The sequence below is a fragment of the Lepidochelys kempii genome, chromosome 10 (assembly GCF_965140265.1).
Source record: "Lepidochelys kempii isolate rLepKem1 chromosome 10, rLepKem1.hap2, whole genome shotgun sequence".
Classification (NCBI taxonomy): Eukaryota; Metazoa; Chordata; order Testudines; family Cheloniidae; genus Lepidochelys; species Lepidochelys kempii.
This window is the reverse complement of record NC_133265.1, coordinates 9954755-9974307: the sequence shown is the minus strand read 5'-3', so window position 1 is coordinate 9974307 and position 19553 is coordinate 9954755. Positions and strand designations below refer to the sequence as shown.

At 49.6% G+C, this 19553-nt stretch overlaps 1 protein-coding gene across 1 annotated transcript; it reads right to left on the bottom strand.

The window, feature by feature from the left end:
- Positions 1-1620: 1620 nt before the first annotated feature.
- On the bottom strand, positions 1621-16474 carry MMD2 (monocyte to macrophage differentiation associated 2). The gene is made up of 7 exons (XM_073361519.1): positions 16440-16474; positions 14006-14132; positions 8738-8898; positions 6270-6344; positions 4960-5061; positions 2272-2341; positions 1621-1824 (listed from the first exon to the last, which is right to left on the bottom strand). The coding sequence occupies exons 1-7, from the start codon at positions 16472-16474 to the stop codon at positions 1621-1623; spliced, it is 774 nt and encodes a 257-aa protein (XP_073217620.1).
- Positions 16475-19553: the final 3079 nt, after the last annotated feature.

Here is a 19553-nt window from a genome sequence, read left to right as displayed (position 1 = left end):
GCGGAGGGTCCTGCTGGAATCCGCTAAGGGTACATCTACACAGCAAAAAAACCCACAGCAGCAAGTCTCAGAGCCAGAGTCAACCGATGGGGGCTGGGGATGCAGGGCTAAGAACAGCAGTGTAGATGCTTGAGCTAGGCCTGGGCTCTGAAACCCCGCAAGGCAGGAGAGTCTCAGAGCCCAGGCTCCAGCCCGCACTTAAATGTCCACACTGCTATGTTTAGCCCCGCAGCGTGAGCCCAAGTCAGTCAACCCAGGCTCTGAGACTTGTTGGCATGGGTCTCTTTGTGCTGCATAGACGTACGCACCGAAATCTCTGCATGGAAACAAGCGTGATGAAAGCCCTAGAATGGGAGCGGTTTCCTCTGGATACAGCTAAAGAGCTGTGCACAGGGATACAGGGTGTGAAACCTCCCCACTCTACAGAGACGAGATTTAAAACATCAATGGAAACAACTCTCCCTACAGAAACCTAGGAATGGCCAGCTCTGCTCCTTCTCTGGCAGATTGCGACACTGGCAACTGTATTAAAAAAGGGAATTCAGCCCCAGTGCCTGTCGGTCCCCGGGCCAGAGTTGAACTTGGTCCTATCAGTAGTAACTCATCCTAAGATGAGACAGGCTCCCCAACTCCCTTCGCGTCCCACCTCCACACTTGGGATCCCAATCAGACCCCACACTAAGATTTTATCCTGCAGCTACAGACTGGCCAAACCCAGAACCTCTTTTCCAACCCCACTCTCTGCCTTCAGAACGCTGTGGGCCAGGGATCTTAACTGCCCCTGGTTAAACCAAGCTCAGGTTCACCTTGCTCATCTGCTGCTACAAGAGCCTGCTTTCCCCGAAATTAGTTGTACAGTGGGGGCAGAGGAATCAGGGAGCTAGCCTGTTAAGGGGGAAAAACCTTCAAAAAGAGCCCCATCAGACGACAGGCATGGTTGACTCTTGTGAGGTCTGACATCTCCTGCCTGCTCTCCTTTCTGGGCAGAATCAAGGAGCCTTGTTTAAGAAGTTGTCCCCTTAACTATCTGCTAGTGGAGGCTCGTTAGAGTGGGAAACAAACCCGGTATGTTATGCTCTAATCCTGGTGCTGTTCACTGGTGTTAAGTGTCCATTCCTCCTGTCCACCTTCATGCGTCACCAGCCTCCAGTGTCCCTCCTGGAGCTAACGGCTTCTATCTAAGGGTAGCCTCTCCCCTTGAAAGCAGCCAGAGGGTCCAGCAGCCAGAAGTACAGAGGCTGGGCACCTGCTGGTTTGGGGCTCTCATCCAGACGAGGGTTTTGCAGGTTTCGAGGTTGTTTGGGACCATGAGAACAAAACCTTAGCACAAAGACCATTGCCCCGGTCGGGCCAGTCCGCTCCGCCAACAACACCATTAACTGTTCATTTTGTTATGAAACGTTTGCCTAACAACCAGACACTATACAAGGTTAAAATCAGTTTAAAATAAACCTTTCGGGCTCTTCCGTCTGCGTGAGACTGGCTGGATACGGACACCAGAGACTCCCTCCCATCAGGGGACCAAGCCCTGGGAATGGCTTTCCGGCAGGAAACAGAGCCAAGCTCCTTGGGAAATCTTCCCCCAAGTGCCGATTGGCGTGTCCCATGTCCTTGGGGCTCCTATCTGGACGTCTTTGCCTTCAGCACTTCGGGCCAGTACAGGTACCGCCAAATGGCATAGTAGTGGATGCCCGCTCCGGTTGCCACGAAGAGGTGCCAGATGGCATGGGCAAAGGGGATGCGCCCGTCGCTCTTGAAGAACACCGTGCCCAGGCAGTAAAAAAGCCCACCAGCCACCAGCTCCAAGAGGCCATCTCGGTTTGGCTGTTCGCAAACACAAGGAGGGATGAGGGTCAGTGGTGGGGATGCCACACTGACCCTACTGCAGTGCCCTCCCCTTCGGGCACAGCTGAGACGGAACAGCGGCAGCAACTGGAGTGAATTGGAGTGCGAGGGCAAACAGACCCACTGGCGTGTCGCTCCCACCTCAGCCAGCAGGGATTCGGCCCAGTATTTCACCTTTATAAGGGACCGTTCCACCCAAAAGGAGCCTAAGCTCAGAGCCCAGATTAGGGAGCCTAGTTCCAAGGGCCACTTTGAGAGTCCAAATGCCCTGATGGAACCATGCAAGTTTGAGAAGTGGGCGCCACGTACAGTAAAACAGCAACCATTTAACGGCAGGGAGTCACACTAGACAAATCCTTCCAGCTGTGGCCCAGGCTCTTCAGAGGACAGGGAGCAGTGCATTGAGCCCTGGGCCAAGTCACTTACCATCGAAAGGATCACCAGGGCAGGGAAGACTCCCATGACAACATAGCACACCAGCTCCACCAACTTGTACCTGTGACGGAGAAAGACAGACTCAGTGGCAGCAGGGCACCGAGGGAATCACTTAATCGAATGCTTTAAAACCCCAGCTTCCCTGCTCCGGGGAGGAGGCCGGAGTGCAATGAATCATTTCTATCGCCCCGCACACGTCCGCTGCGTTTTACAGACCCAGAGCCCGCCCCACAGCGCCGGCCATCCAAACAGACAAGCAAGACCCAGGACAGATCTCAGGGGAGGCCAGGTGAGGGGACAACTGGTCAGGATCTGGAGAGGTAAGGAACGTGCTCACAAGCCTGGGTTCCCTGCATGTCTCCCTGTAAGCATTCTAGTGAAGGTGAACTGGCATTTTCCCACGTCACCTTTTCCCCTCACCAGTCCTGTATTCCCCTTTCCCACTCATCTGTACTGTTCCTCCCTCTCCCCTTGTTGGAACCGCCTTCTAGGCAGTGTTGGAATTGGATCCGAGAGCTTGAGGATCCCAGGCCCCTGTCACGATGGTAGGGCAGGTTAAATGAGACTGAGCCCCCATTACCTGTTGCTCACTGTTTGTCCCCCAAGGAGGGGCTTTTCCCCTCAGAGCTCCCAGATAACCAAGCGGATGCATGGGACCATTGTTAGAGGTGCGTCTGTCTGAGCAAGTGCAGTGTGTCCGGGTTGCAAGTGCAATGTGTCCGGTATCCTGACAGCTTCTATGTATTTCTATGGGCTCAGATACACCCGTTTTGTGTTATGGTGCAGCCTACTATGTGCTAGCTGAACAACAAAGAAGAAGGCCCAGTCCCTGCCCCAAAGAACGCACGAAGCAGGGCCCCGAGCCTGAACTGATCCCGTGTGAGCAAACCCCTGCACTCCTGCCAAGTCCCATTAAAGTTGGGTGAAGAATCAGTGCCTTGTATCTTACCATATGTATCATAAAAATGTTGAATATGCAAAGTACATTCCATGGGGTACATTTTTGCCAGGCAGGTACTGGGTAATGGTCCGGGGGGTTAGCTGGATAACGGTTATTTCAGGGGAAGGCTGTGCATTGCCCAGCCCTGCCTCCAGGAGCCCAGTGCCTGAGCTCTGTCTGTGACAGGGAAGAAGAATGATCTTGTAATTAAAACACAAGTCTGGGAGCCAGGAAGCCCGGATGCTAAATCAGTCCCTACCACTGACTCCCTGTATGACCTGAACCAGGTTACTTAACTCTTCTGGGCCACAGTCACCTTTTCTGCAAAACCACTATCCAAAATGCAGATGTATCTGGTTTAGGACATTCCATAGCCTCCAGCACCATGGTGTTGAAGATCTACCTCACACAGGGTTGTCAGGCTAAGATCATGTGGGTTTATAGCAGCAGTTCTCAAACTATGGGGCAGGCTGCCCAAGGGAGGCTCAGGAATGTGTCAATGGCGGCATGAGCTGTGTGGTGTTGGGTTTTTTTAAGAGCTCTGGCTGTCAGCCCTGGGTGGCTGGGGGTCATGCAGAAGGGCCGTGCATACCCAGCAGGCAGAGATAAAGAGGACAGCCAGAGCCCCATCACCCCAGGGCTGACAGCTGGAGCCCTGCCACCTGGGCTCTCCTCTCCCCTGCCTCAATTCCTCAGCAGTAGGTGGCCCAGGCTCAGGCTCTCCTTCTCCCCCGCACCCCAAACTGTCACTGGAGGCGGCAGGGCTCCGGCTGTCAGCCCTGGGGTGGCAATGGGGCACTAAGTCTGCTGTGATAAGTGATATTGACAAATATCACTTTTCACATGTTTCAGAGTAGCAGCCGTGTTAGTCTGTAGTCGCAAAAAGAAAATGAGTACTCGTGGCACCTTAGAGACTAACCAATTTATTTGAGCATAAGCTTTCGTGAGCTACAGCTCACTTCATCGGATGCATTTTCACATCACCTCCCTTACTTCTGCACTGCTGCGGGCATGGTGCAGCCTTCAGAGCTGGGCACCCAGCAGGCAGCCACTGCTCTCCGCTCTGCCTTCAGAGCTGGGTGGCGGTCTATGGATTTGTGTGTGTGCCGGGGGGAGGGCGTACATAACTACAGACACAAACAAGGGGGGCCCGGTCAAATAATTTTGAGAACGACTGGTTTACAGAGTGCATCAGGATGGGTGGAGGGAGGCCCCGTAGCAATGCAACGGCTCAGGAATATTCTAAGTGTAATAGAGCAGTTCCCTTCCTGGCGATTTGTGCTGACCGTGCTGGGGGGCCTGGCCAGGGCACTGACGCTCTGCCTAGGGTTATGTGTGGTGCTCTGCAGGTACAGAAAAGGGCCCTGGCTCTACTAAGAACTCCCTCCGGCTGTGAGCTTGGAAGGAGCATGCCACTTTTTGCTGTCTGCTGCCACCCAGTGGAAGAATTGTGTAACTGCAGCACACATCTTGATCAAGTTCCATGGCTGATTGAAAGCCAAACTATGGCATCTGGTGACTGGCCTGAGCGCCCGGTGGTGCAGACACTCACCACCCGAGGGGGAATGTGGGGAGGGGCCGTGGCTCAGGGAATGCTCAGGGGACTGCTTTAGGGCATACTTGCCCCCTCCTTGCTGCCCACTCACATTGAAAACAGGGCAGGGGGAGGAAGGGGAGGCTGTGCAGCCTTCTTGAACAACAGACAGACAGACAGACTGGCAGAGGCTAGACAAGCTCACCGCTCATGGAAGAAGAAAACATAGATGGTTCCGACGGATGCCATGATCCAGATGATCCAGCGCATGTGGGAGGCCCAGGGACCCAACTCCCGTAGGTTCAACCTGAAAAAAACCCCATAGAGACCGAAAGGTGAAAGAGCCATCAGGACGCAGAGAACAGCAGCTGGCCATGAGAAACCAACCCAGAGCCACAAGGGGAAGCAGAAGGTTTGAAATCTATGCTGAGAGGCAGTCACTGTTGGATGCAGGGGTGCTGGGAGGAGAGAAAGCCTCCAAAAAAGAAAGGAAATTGAAACATACAGGAAGTTCACATTGGTGGTACCCCAGCACTGCTGTGAGGAAGCTCTCTCTCATTCTTCTATTTCTAAAATTCTAGAAGGCAGCAGAGACCCAGCAAAGCCAGAGCTCTGCCAGCCTGTCTTACAAATAAAGACTATTTAAGGATAAATATGATATCCTGTTTCGGAATAATCACTAGTGCTGCTGAAGGAACAGCTTTCCTCACCTTATTCTGGGTAAAATCAGACTGTGATGGCCCGCCTCTTGTGCCAGAGGTGAGTGTGTGAAGCAAATGTACCCAGACTTTCTGCGGCAGAGTTCTGAGTGAGTCTAAGGTTGATGGGTACTGTGTGAGCCGTGGGTGGAGAGTGCTGTGACCTAGGAAAGCGTGGTCTAATAGACAGCGCATGGGACCAGCATTGTTGCCAACTCTTGTGGTTTTATTCCTGAATCTATAACATTTTGTGTTCTTCTTAATGCCCCAGCTCTTGATGCCACGTGATTATGTGAGAATCTCGGCTTTCATTTAAAAAATAAGTAACTTTCTGGCGCTCTGGTTGTGGACAAACCTTGAAAACCACGAACCCTAAAGGCTCAAAAGACCCATAAAAAGGCCTCACATTTATTATTTTTTAAAATCTCAGGATTCTCCAGGTCCTGACTCACGATTCTTGGGTTGGCAATGCCGAGACACCAGGAATTCCCGAGTGCTGGGCCAAATGCTTGCTGTCCAGCCTCAGGCAAGGCAAAGGGGCTAGACTTTTCAAACCTGGGTGTCCATATAGCTCCCTCAGTCCAAACCTGGGCACCTAAATCAGTGGCCTGGTTTTTAGAGGCACTGAGCACGTACAGCCATGGACTTCGGACAGAGTGTAGCCAGGGCTAAAATGCAGGAGTGGGACTTTTGTTTCAAGATGGATTTTTATGGTTTTTTAAAATGTTTAATCTAGATGTAAAGTGTGATACTATTTTCTGGATTCCTTCTCTTCCACCCCAATAGAGACCAGCCAGCTATCACACAGTGAACTCACCAGGGGGCATAAGATGCTGCTATGAAGAAGTAGATCACCATCCGGTCAAACATGTGCAGGCAGTGCTCCACTGTTCTGGAGAGGGGACAGACAAACACACGCAGGGAGTTACAGCATGCGGACCCGGCCAGTGGGGAGCAAATGGATTTACTTGGGAAACTAAATAAATGCTAAGATGCAACGTATTGATCAGTGAGATGAATATAATGATTCTTAAAGACTTGATAGCACTGACGGGCACTAGATATGGTGCTGTGCAAAGCTTCTTCTGCCCCTCTGCACCTTGATGCTGACCTGCAGTACCCCTGTTCTGCTGCTAGCAGGAGTCTCCTGTCACCAGAGATTGCCAGTCAAGCTCAGTTCTCTGGATATTTTAAGTGGTCATAGGGGATCAGGTTGAATTGACTCTGCTATCAAGTAGCTACTGTGTGAGAGCCACTGCCCTCTACTGGAAAGAATCAGAACTGCTCAGCTGTGTGTCAGAGGCCCCAGGTGGCTAACCACTAACAGTTCTTGAGAAGTAGGGGCCTGTGGAAGATGAGGATCTGACATCGGGCCATTTCTGAGAGGCCACATGGTGTAGAACAGTGGCAAACAGAACTCTCAAATAGCTAAGGATTTATTATAACTGATGTCCTAAACTGGGCTAGAACTTAGGTCTCCAGAGGTTCGTGAATCATCTCAGTGTCTAATCCCTTCCCCAGCATACAATGAATATGGAAGATTTGGAAGATTTTTTTAATGTGGAAAATTGTGATTTTTTTCAGTAAAAATTCAAATATAGAAATATTTTGTCTGAAAATCAAAATATTTTTATGTAGAAATTCTGCTGAGATGCGACATGGGGATTGTAATTTGGTTACCTCTTGCTCTCATCCTTCTCTACAGGTCAGGTTCCCCAGTCAGACTACATCTCCCATGATGCACCATGATGTCTCCTCTTGGAGAGAGAGACAGTACATCATGGGAACTGCTAGTCACAGTGCATCATGGGAGCTTAGCCCATAGAGGAGAATGGGGACATCAGGCAACAGATCTGCAGCTCTCATGAGGCACCATAGCAGCATTTCTGAATTCAAATGTTTTGATTTTTGGCCAAAATATTTCGGTTTTGGGGCATCAGATTTTTCAATGAAAAAACAAAATTTTCCACAGAAAGAAGACACTTTTTGTGAACTATTTCATTTAGTTGAAAACCCAATTTCCCAATTGTCCAGCAGAAGGCAGTGGCTTGCACCCATACTAGCTAGGGGGTAGCAGAGCCAATAAACAGTTTGACAGGATCATAGATTCATAAATATTAAGGTCAGAAGGGACCATTATGATCATCTAGTCTGACCTCCTGCACAATGCAGGCCACAGAATCTCACCCACCAGCTCCTGCAATAAACCTCTCACCTGTGTCTGAGCTATTGAAGTCTTCAAATCATGGTTTAAAGACTTCAAGGTGCAGAGAATCCTCCAGCAAGTGACCTGTGCCCCATGCTACAGAGGAAGGCAAAAAAACCCCAGGGCCTCTTCCAATCTGCCCTGGAGGAAAATTCCTTCCCGACCCCAAATATGGCAATCAGCTGAACCCTGAGCATGTGGATAAGATTCACCAGCCAGATACCCAGGAAAGAATTCTCTGTAGTAACTCAGATCCCACCCCATCTAACATCCCACCACAGGCCATTGGGCTTATTTACCATGAATAGTTAAAGATCAATTAATTGCCAAAATCATATTATCCCATCATACCATCTCCTCCATAAACTTATCAAGTTTAATCTTGAAGCCAGATAGGTCTTTTGCTCCCACTGCTTCCCTTGGAAGGCTATTCCAGAACTTCACTCCTCTGATGGTTAGAAACCTTCATCTAATCTCAAGTCTAAACTTCCCGATGGTCAGTTTATATCCATTTGTTCTTGTGTCCACATTGGTACTGAGCTTAAATAATTCCTCTCCCTCTCCAGTATTTATCCCTCTGATGTATTTATAGAGAGCAATCCTATCTCCCCTCAACCTTCTTTTGGTTAGGCTAAACAAGCCAAGCTCCTTGAGTCTCCTTTCATAAGACAGGTTTTTCATTCCTCAGATCATCCTAGTAGCCCCTCTCTATATCTGTTCCAGTTTGAATTCATCCTTCTTAAACATGGGAGACCAGACCTGCACACAGTACTCCAGGTGAGGTCTCACCAGTGCCTTGTATAACGGTACTAACACCTCATTTTCAACTAGCCCTAATGACTGTGTCTTCAGTAAGAGAGTGTGGGAAGGAGAGAGCGCACAGGTGCTGGTGCGATTAATGGGGAAGTAGAAGCCCACACAAAGTGATGAGAAAAATACTGAGGGTGTGTGTGTCATTTTTAGCTCTTTGTCCTGCCCATGGTGGTTCTAGTCAACTGGCTGTTTCTATCTCTGCCTTCACAACCCTTCTCTATTTGCCCCCAGAGAACAGGGCCTGTAGTGACGAATGGCTTTGCTACCTGAGGTGTCTCTTCTTCCAGGAGATGGTGTGAAAGATGGTGGAGACAGTGAAGAGGCCAGACAAGCCAAACCCATAGATCCATGCTGAGATGGTCTCCCAATGGTCATCTGAGAGGACGCAGAGGATGGAGCTGCCAAGGATGCTGGGGATGATCCAGAACTGGAAGGGAGAAGAACTCTATTGGCTGTCTCTGGCTCATTCATTTAGAGAAGGCCTTTATAGAATAACTATTCAATGGAATAACTATTATCGCTGATTTCCTTTCAGATGGTTCCTCATCTATGGATGAATCTGTCCAGCCCAGCTGAGGGACAGAGGCTGGGACAGGCACTGCTCTGTATTATTTACATGATTTCAGACCCCACTTGCCACGATCAGTCCCCAACACCCCTGCCAGAGAAGACTGTGAGCAGAGCCCCCTCCAAGGGTGGGGTTCAGGAAACTGTTGAGGTTAGAGTTGTGCAAGAAGCCCCCTCCCCATACGGGACAGAGGAGGCACAGAGGGGTAGAGATCAGAGACAGCCCCTTCCAGTGGGGGGGCAGAAGGGGCTTAGGGCATTACATGTCAGAGGCAGCCCGGTCCCGCTGCCCCTTCTTTCTACTCTGACGTGCTTCGAGATCACAGATTTCCCTTCATTCCTTTTATTTTTCATTTTCCTCATTCCCACCAAGCAGGAAGAAGAGGATCCTGTTGTAAACCTAAGAAAAGAGGCTTCCTGCCCAATTTACCCCGGGGATCTGGGAAGGGGGATAAATAACAGAATTTGCTTAGTCAAAACTGCTGAACAATCTATACCTCAGCGAGTGCCCCTGTGAGGAACAGCACAACCACCAGGTCACCTACGGCCATACAAAATGCATGAGCTTCTAAGGTGTCGTCTAGGGCTTTCAAAAGGGGTGTTGGAAAAATGAAGCAATCTGATTGGCTCCTAGCTATGGCGTTGTCACATGATAACCACACCGTTTGGTCCTCCATAGCTTAGTCACTTGGATGGTATCCATGAGCCTAACTGCTGACTAAGAAAGGGTTTCTCACAACGCTTCAGAAAAACAAGACCAATTGATATACCTGCCTAGGGCCCAAAGCTTCCCTAAGCTGTTCACATACTGCTCCAGGGGACAGAGAATGGCCTAGCAGCTAAAGACCAGAAGTTGCAGGGATGGATTCAGCTCCTGACTCTGCTACTCAATCACAGAACTCAAATTTGGAGAAAGCTTCTCGGGTCACCCACCCTATCTCCCCATCAAAGGAGGGCAGTTCCTTACATTGCCTGGTACTGCGCCCAGTATAGTTTTAACAATCCCATGCAGTGGAGCTCCCACCACTTCTCTTGGAGAGATGACTCCACAGAGCTCAATCTCAAGGAGTTCTTCCTGATATTTAGCATCTGATAGTTGCTACCGAATGCACCGTCTGTAAGACACAACACAAAGCCAGCCATTCGAATGGAAACTGCCCAGAGCAAGGCTCTGTCTCCTTCATTTAACTCCTGAGAGAGCCCCAGAGAATAGGTGCATAGGTGTACCTGGAACAGGTGTCTTTAGGTTTCTTATTCTGATGCCACCTGCCATCTGTAGGCCCTTTTCTACACCTTATTAAAGGCCCTGATCCAAAGGCCCTGATCCAATCCAATCTTCCCATTGGCTTCAACTGACTTTGGGTCAGGCTCTAATCTCCGAAAGGCAATGGGTTTTCAAAGTCGTGGGGAAGCATTCCCAAAAGGGAAGGGCTTCTTCACGAGGACGAAAAACCTTCCTCATATCAGATGCTGCAATTGAGTCCAGCCCTGCCTGATCCTAGCACCTCCAGAATTCTCCCGCAGCCAGTGGGAGATTGTCTTGACTCGGGGCTGTGGGATTGGGCCCATAAAGCAGGCGTGGCTTAAAAACAGACTTCCAGGCGTAGAAAAATAAAGACACTCAGCCTCCCGGCTGTGGGTTATCAGGTCACACCCCATCCCTCCGGTGCTGGGGACGCGAGGCCTCATGCCTCCCCATGCACCGGAGGTGAGATAGCCTCATGCTACATGCCACGCCCTGCCACATGTTATTGCCTTACTTACCTCACTCTCAGCCAATCAGATCCTTCCATTCCCCAACAATGCCAGGCCCTCTTATCTTGCCACAACGGCCATCTCCTGCTGTGAAAAAGGAATGTTCCATTTTCACGGAGACCGTAGGGGTGTCCAGCGTGAGCAGTTCTTAGCAAAACACTTTGGTTGTCTAACCAAATAACTTCACCACATGAAGCAAAATGGGTGGGGGAGAAAAATAAAAACCCACCTTGATGCAGGCAGGGGTCAGAGCAAGGGGGTGGTCAGGAGAGTGGGTTTGCCCCACAGCTTCCCCTCCTCCTTGGCTGGCGGGATTAGAGCTCCCCATCCTGTTCCAATCTACTTTGATCACTGGATGCAGGGATGTATAAAGCCCTGTTATAAAAGTGTCTCAGATCCCCATGATGTCAGCACTGCAGCCACAGCTCCTACTTGCTGTCCTCTCATTCAAACTGCTTGCAAGATCTTAGAATCCTAGAAGCATAGGGCTGGAAGGGACCTCAAGAAGTCATCAAGTCCAGATCCCTGCGCTGAGGAAGGACCAAGTAAATCTAGACCATACCTGACAGGTGTATGTCCAACCTGCTCTTAAAAACTTCCAACAATGGGGATTCCACAACCTCCCTTGGAAGCCTATTCCAGAGTTTAACTACCCTTAGGATTAGAAAGTTTTTCCAAATATCTAACCTAAATCTCCCTTCCTGCAGATTAAGCCCATTGCTTCTTCAGTAGACAAGGAAAACAACTGATCACAGTCCTCTTTCTAACAGCCCTTAACATATTTGACCGTTATCAGGTCCCCCCTCAATCTTCTTTTCTCAAGACTAAATGCCCTGTTTTGTTTTTTTTACTTTTCCTAATAGGTCAGGGTTTTAAACCTTTTATCGGTTTTGTTGCTCTCCTCTGGACTCTCTCCAATTTGTCCACATCTTTCCTAAAGTGTGGTGCCTAGAACTGGTCACAGTACTCCAGCTGAGGCCTCACCAAGGCCAAGCAGAGCAGGACAGTTTCCTCCTGTGTCTTACGTACAACGCTTCTGTTCATATGCCCCAGAATGATATTAGCCTTTTTTGCAACTGCCTCACCATGTTGACTCATATTCAATTTGTGACCCACTGTAACCCCGCAGCATACTACCATGTAGCCATCTACCATCTGGCAACCAGTTATTGCCCATTTTGTGGCTGTGAATGTGAGTTTTCCTTCCTAAGTGTGGTATTTTGCACTAATCTTAATTGAATTTCATCTTATTGAATTCAGACCAATTTTCCAATTTGTCAAGGTCCTTTTGAATTCTAATCTTGTCTTCCAAAGTGCTTGCTATCCCTCCTAGCTTGGTGCCACTTGCAAATTTTATAAGCACGCTCTCTGTTCCATTATCCAAGTCATTAATGAAGATATTGAAGAGAACCAGACCTAGACTGACCCCTGAGGGCCCCCCTATATACACCCTTTAAGTTCAACAGCAAACCATTGATAACTAGGGCTCCGTGTTTGTCACAGAGGTCACAGATTCCGTGACTTGCTGTGACCTCCATGACTTCTGCAGCAGCCAGTGTGGCTAAACCCTGGGCTGCCCAAGCAGCTGGCCCCGGAGATAGCTGCTCAGGCAGCCCTGGGGACAGCTCCGCAGCCAGCCGCTTGAGCAGCCCTGCAGGCAACTGCACCGGCTGCTGCTCTGCTGGCCCCGGTAGCTGGTTCCAGGGACTGCCGGAGCAATGGCTAATGCGGCTCGCTCCAGGGACCACCTGATCAGTGGTCTTGGGGGGGGCCAGAGCAGTGGCTGGCCTTAGGGCTCCGCTCTGGTGGTGGCTGGAGCAGCCACTGGTTCCCCAGGGTTCAACCTATGGTGGCTGCCGAAGCAGCTGCTGGCCCCCCGGGGCTTCCCCCCTGCCACTGATGCCGCAGGATCCCCCCCCACAGCATCTCCACCCTAAGATTCAATCAGGGGTATTTATGGTATAAATCATGGACAGGTCATTGGCCGTGATTTTTTGTTTCTTGTCCGTGACCTGTCCATGATTTTTACTAAAAATACCCATGATTAAATTGTAGCCTTATTGATAACTACTCTTTGAATGTGGTCTTTCAACCAGTTGTCCACCCACCTTATAGTAAATTCATCTAGATTGCATTTCCCTCGTTTGCTTATGAGATTGTCGTGTGTCAAAACCCTTACCAAAAATCAAGATATAGCATGTCTACTGTTTCCCACAGCCACTAGGCCAGTAACCCTGTCAAAGAAAGAAAATAGGTTGGTTTGCCATGATTTATCCTTGACAAATTTATGCTGGCTATTCCTTATAATTGTAGTATCCTCTAAGGGCTTACAAATTGATTGTTTAGTCATTTGTTCTAGTATCCTGACTGCTCTGTGATTCCCAGGTTCCTCTTTGTTCCCCCTTTTAAAGACAGATACTATGTTTCCCCTTCCCTAGCCCTCTGGGAGCTCACCCATCCTCCATCAGTTCTCGAAGATAATTGCTGATGATTCTGAGATTGCATCAGCTAGTTCCTTAGTTTTTAGGAGGAATTTAATCTGGCCCTGCCGACTTGAATACATCTAACGTATCTAAATATTCTTTAACCTGTTCTTTCCCTATATTGGCCTGAGTTCCTTCCCCCTGGTTAATATTAATTGTATTGAGTATCTGGTCACCATTAACCTTTTTGGTGAAAACTGAAGTAAAATAGGCATTAAACACCTCAGCCTTAAAGTCTGATTTTTTTAAAGTCTGCTTTCATTGTCCTCAGGCTGCTGCTCTGGCTCCTTCTTCTCCTTAGAATGGGGAAATTGATCATTTCATGATCACTTTCACCCAAACTGCCACCCAAGATTATCTGTGTCAGGTAAGAGTCACTTACAATGAGCCCTGACTCTTACTTAAAAGCCACCAGAGACCAAAGGAGACGTGGCGAGCTCCTGCAAACAAGCTCCTGGCCATGTGCACCTGCAGTGACTGGGTGTGCAGGCTCCAGATGTAGCTGAGCACATCCCAGCCCTTGAGCGCCAGTCAGAAGATGCAACCCTAAATGTAATTTACATTCAACCTGTGATGGCTCCTGAACCCACTTGTAAGGGAATAGGGAGTGGAGCAAGCCCCAGCTTTGCCTTCCATTCTGGGAACACAACGGGAGCTGAGAGCCATACACCTCTGCCTTCCCGCCAGACGTGCCTCCCCACCCCTCAAGGCAACGCAAAGGCGACTCACGGCATGCGTGGCACAGTTTGCTGCGTGCTCATACTCCGTTGGCTGGTACCTCCGGTTGGACGGGACCCTGTGATTCATAAACCTTGAACGAGAAACCGGGAAAGAAGCAGGGTCAGAGGGCGGAGTCCTGGGGCAGGGCCACAATACATGTATTGATCACGTCGGATCAGTTACACTTGGGATTGGGTTCTGGTGAGTGTGGTGCCCTCCAGGCAACCCAATCCCAGCTCTGGGAGCATGGGGTGGAAGCGTTGGTGCTCCAGTTCTAGCTTCGCCGAAGCTTTGTGATGGGTTCTGCAGAGCGGCATTCATGGACAGGCCTAGAGCTCACTGGGAGCAGCTGATGTGTATGTTCCTCCACCCTCTGACCCCACAGTGGCCCCTAAGTACATCTGCCAGGCTAACTAAACTCAGTGTTGCCTACTGGTCTGGTCCCAGCAGTGTCTGACGGGGCTGATGGCTGCACCTTCTCTGCTCACACACACTGCTGCACTCACCTTTCTATTCATCATGCACCCTTTCACCCTGTGCGGTCACTTTCCAACAGCCCCCACTGGCCAGGGAAGCAAGAGTTACAAGATCACCCCTGAGTTTTGGTCTCTGATGCAGTGCGCACTCCCTCCCATGGCTGGTTTAGGACTCTTTAGTGTGTCAAGCAAGCAGTTTCTTGGGTAGACACTTTCCCTATGCTGGATGACCACCTCTGAGCTGCACTCACTTCCCACAGCTACATGTGCCCACGAGATGCCACGTATGGCAGGATCCTGGGCCAACAGGCTGCTGCTATGCAAGACTCAAACTCAGCCAGCAAGGGGCCACTCCAGGGGATGCTGACACTGAGATGTAGAGAAATGGCACGTGCTAATGTTCCTAAAGAGGGAAGATCAGAAGAGGTGTCCCCTAAAATTCCTCTGGCCCTGTGACAACTGCTGTCTTTCCCCTACCCTAGTGATATCTTGCCACCTAGGGAAACTGAGCACAGCTCAAATATTCGCACACAACCCACTGAGAAGATGCACTTGTTATTTTAGGAGGCATCACCCAGCTCTGTTAGGAAGGAAGGCTCCATGGGGACATGTGGGCAATACTGCCAACTGTCTGAGCTCAGGGTTGGAATGAGGAGGCCAGGGGAAGAGAGAGAGAAAACTGCTTGCACACGTAAGAAAGACAGCGTTCTGGATCTTCGAGGCCCACTTGGATTCGCTGGGCCAGGGCCTATTTCTGTGTGCTAGCTCCTTTCACAGGCCACGCTTGGAACTGCACAGCTTTCCGCTGTAGGCACAGGGTGCTCTCAGCCAGGCACAAAAAATAGAGTTACAGGGTCCTAACAGCAAGGATATAGATCCACTTCTCAAAACCACTGCTTTGCCCAGCACTTTCACCACGGCTCAGGGGAGGGGAAGGACTGACGCACAGATGGTGATAGGGAAAACTGGCAGGAGGAGGAGGAGCTGAACTGGTGAGAGGGAATAACAGTCCTTTTCCTGTCTATAGCACCTTCCATCCAAGGATCTAAAGCACTTAAAAAGTAACCATGGAACAGTTAAGCCTGACAGCACTCCAATGAGGCAGGCTTGGTGTTATGATTTTCATTTTACACTTGGAGAAACTGAGGCACTGAGAAGTGATGTTACTTGGTAGACGACTCTCAGCAAATCAACCACAGAGACTAAGCTCTGATCCCCTGAGTCCCATGTGCTACACATAGGCCATTCTGCCTCTCTAAAGTTAAACAGCATGTGCCATATTCTTCTCTCAGCGATTCCAGTGCAGTTCCATTGATGCCGGCGGTGCTGGAGGGTGGTGAACCTGTGGGAGAAGCAAATTTGGCCTCACCACTGACACTCTGCCTTGAGTTGTCAGACTTTACATGACGCCTTTCCTCTAAAGGCAGATGGGGAAGCCACTGCACTGCCCGCTCCCAGTGCTTCCTGTTCCAGGGGGTGGCACACCCCTTTTATGGTATGTGGTTGGAAAACAAAGGACAGCTGGGGGGGCATAATGATGGCAGCCAAAAGAAGGGGTGAGGGAAACCAATCATCATTGGACCTCCTCCATGTTTGGCCAAGAGAGGAAGAGTCCCAAGGCCTAGCTTGCCCTCACACCATCATTTCACAGCTGTGTGCCTCTGATTTTGTGTTGTGGTGCATGTCTGTGTGTGTATACCTGATTAAGAGGGAAAATGTCACACTTTGCATTCCTCTCTATTCATTTAGATGGGATATTGCACTAATATGACTTCGTTTTCCGCGCTCTACCTCTGTATGTTTCTAAGGATTCCCCCACCTGAAGATACAAGCAGCCCATCTCAGTGCAAAGTGCTGCAGAGGAACAACACAAACCATGCTCTCACAGACACTTTAGTTTTGATTTGCTCTCTCTTAATCTGAAGTATCCAATTGCTCTCGATGGTTGAAGAAACACAGCAATTTACCTCACCAGATCTAAACCCCGATAAAGAAATAGCATCGGGGCTTGTCAGTTGCTAGGTGTATCATGCTGAACTTCAACGTACAAGAGTAGACAAACTAGATGTGTCTCCATAGTGAAAAACATATCCAAGATAATGAAGGTTGGACAAAGTGTAGGGTTCATACTTGGGCATGGGATAATCAAGGCCATATGCCCTAATCAAAGGGATTGAGCTAAGGAGTGGAGCACTTGGTGTTACTGTCATCTTCAGAATAAGTATTCAATTGCTAATGGTGTCTAAAATGCGGCTTTAGTGTTACAGTTGTGTCCTTCATCCATGGCATGACCCTGGGATGTTACACCATGTCAGGGCAATGCCCTATTAAGAATGACCATAGTCCACATAAAACCAGATGTAGAAGGGTCAACGTGTGCTGTTATACCTGTGTCACTGCCCACGTGGTCAATGGGGACTGCACAGGTGAAACTGTGTGTGGAATTTGACCCGCTAAGCACATCTAGAGCAAAGTATCCTGTCGGGTTTAGGCGAGCTAGCTGGCTACTCTTCCCTTGCAAATACAGCACTGTTTTAAGAGCTCTTTGAGGAAGAAACAGCTGTTTGTCCTTTGCAGCAACACTTATTAGACAGTGAGACACAATTGTATTATCTCTACAATATCAGATCAGTGTATCTGGGAATCTCCAGCAAAGAGACATGACCACGTTATTTCTGGTATATTACACGTCAGCACACAGAGACCTACAGAACAGCGTCCAAGGTACCTATTCTTCCCTAGCTGTGTACAAGTAAGCCCTACTGAAGCCAATGGGAGTTCCTTGTATTCTGCTAGGGCAGTGTCATTCCCCAGGATCCTATGCACAGGGATCTGACTCTCATGGATGCTGTGCTGAAACATAGCAGCAAAGACCCTCCAGCACTGAGGCATGGCTCCATTGCATGGCAGCATCCGTTAGGATCTTACAGCACCGAGATGTAACATGGTAGGGATATCATGGTCATCAGCAGGAGCTGAACCTTCAGCATTCAAAACCGCCCATGCCACTTGAGCCAAAGGAATCTGACATTTAGGGTACGTCTACAGTATGAAATTATTTCAAAATTATTCTATTTGAATTTTCGGAAGCAATTTTATACATTCAGTCTTCTGTGTCCCCACTAAAGCGCGTGAATTTGGCTGAGTGGGTCCACAGTACCGAGGCTAGCATTGAATATCGGAGCGGTGCACTGTGGGTAGCTATCCCACAGTTCCTGCAGTCCCCGCCACCCATTGGAATTCTGGGTTAAGCTCCCAGGGCATGATGGGGCAAAAACATTCTCGTGAGTGTTTCTGGTATGTGTCATCAGTTGCTCCTCCCTTCATGAAAGCTAGGGCAGACAATCACTTCACGCCCTCTTGGTGTGCAGACGCCATACTGCTTTCAGCAGACGGTGCACCGCTGCTCTCCTGCTACTATGAATCCACCTCGCATTTCCTCTCGTCTTCCTTTGTAATCTCTAGTATCTACTCTTTCTCTTCCTCATCGAACGCTTCCGCTGCCAACTCTGCTCGGCCATCGTGAACCGAGCAGCACAGCTTCCACCGCCAACTCTGCTCTCCCACTACTGCTGCGCTTCCGAGCTTCTCCATGTTGTCTGTCCAGGGCTCCCGCCTCCATGAAAGCTACAGAAGACAGCCATTTCCTGCCTTTTTTTGGCTATCGTGAACCAAACAGCACCTCTTCCACTGCCACTCTGCTCTCCTATGTTTCATGCCCTTTTTCCAGGATGACCTGTGCAGGCATCATAGCCATGGAGCCCACTCAGAACTCCACTGCAGTTTTGACCATTGTAAATACCTCGCACATTATCCAGTAGTATGTACAGTACTTGCAAAACCGGGCAAGGAAGTGACAGCAGCGTGATTACTATACTGATGAGGACATGGACACAGACTTCCTAGAAACACGGCATGTGGCAATTGGGAGATCATGGTGGTGTTGGGCCAGGTTCATGCCGTGGAATGCTGATTCTGGGCCCGGGAAACAAGCAGACTGGTGGGACTGCATAGTGTTGCAGGTATGGGATGATTCCTAGTGGCTGCAAAACTTTCGTATGCGTAGGGCCACTTTCATGGAACTTTGTGACTTTCTGTCCCCTGCCCTGAAGCGCAAAGACACCAAAATGAGAGCAGCCCTCACTGTTGAGAAGCGAGTGGCCATAGCCCTGTGGAAGCTTGCAACGCTCGACAGCTACCGGTCAGTCAGGAATCAGTTTGGAGTGGGCAAATCTACTGTGGGAGCTGCTGTGCTGCAAGTAGCCAACACAATCATTGACCAGCTGCTATCAAGGGTAGTGACTTTGGGAAATGTGCAGACCATTGTGGATGGCTTTAATGCGCTGGGGTTCCCTAACTGCGGCGGGGCGACAGATGGAACGTGTATCTCTATCTTGGCCCTGGAACACGTGGGCGGCCAGAACATAAACCGCAAGGGGTACTTTTCCATGGTGCTGAAAGCACTGGTGGATCACAAGGGACGTTTCACCGACATCAACATGGGATGGACGGGAAAGGTGCATGACGCTCGCATCTTCAGGAACTCTGGTCTGTTTGAACAGCTGCAGGAAGGGACTTACTTCCCAGACCAGAAAATTACTGTTGGGAATGTTGAAATGCCTATAGTTATCCTCAGGGACCCAGCTTACTCCTTAATGCCATGGCTTATGAAGCCGTAGGCAGGCACCCTGGACAGTAGTAAGGAGCAGTTCAACTATAGGGTGAGCAAGTGCAGAATGGTGGCAGAGTGTGCTTTTGGACATTTGAAAGCGCGCTGGTGCAGTTTACTGACTTGGTTAGATCTCAGCACAACCAATATTCCAATTGTAATTGCTGCTTGTTGTGTGCTCCACAATATCTGTGAGAGTAAGGGGGAGACATTTATGGCAGGGTGGGAGGTTAAGGCAACTCACCTGGCTGCCAATTTTGCAGTCAGACAACAGGGCAATTAGAAGAGCGCAGAAGGGCGCACTGCCCATCAGAGAAGCTTTGAAAGCCAGTTTCATGACTGGCCAGGGTACGGTGTGACAGTTGTGTTTGTTTCTCTTAAAGTTACCTGCCTCCTATATATATGAAAGGAA

Excerpts from the sequence above, each read along its gene's own strand:
- MMD2 (XM_073361519.1), bottom strand. The coding sequence starts at position 16,474 with ATGCTATTTCTTTATCGGGGTTTAGATCTGGTGAG. Across the intron at positions 5,062-6,269 it reads GCAGCATCTTATGCCCCCTG|GTTGAACCTACGGGAGTTGG; the intron begins GTGAGTTCACTG and ends GGTTTTTTTCAG. Across the intron at positions 1,825-2,271 it reads CCCTGGTGATCCTTTCGATG|CCAAACCGAGATGGCCTCTT; the intron begins GTAAGTGACTTG and ends GTTTGCGAACAG.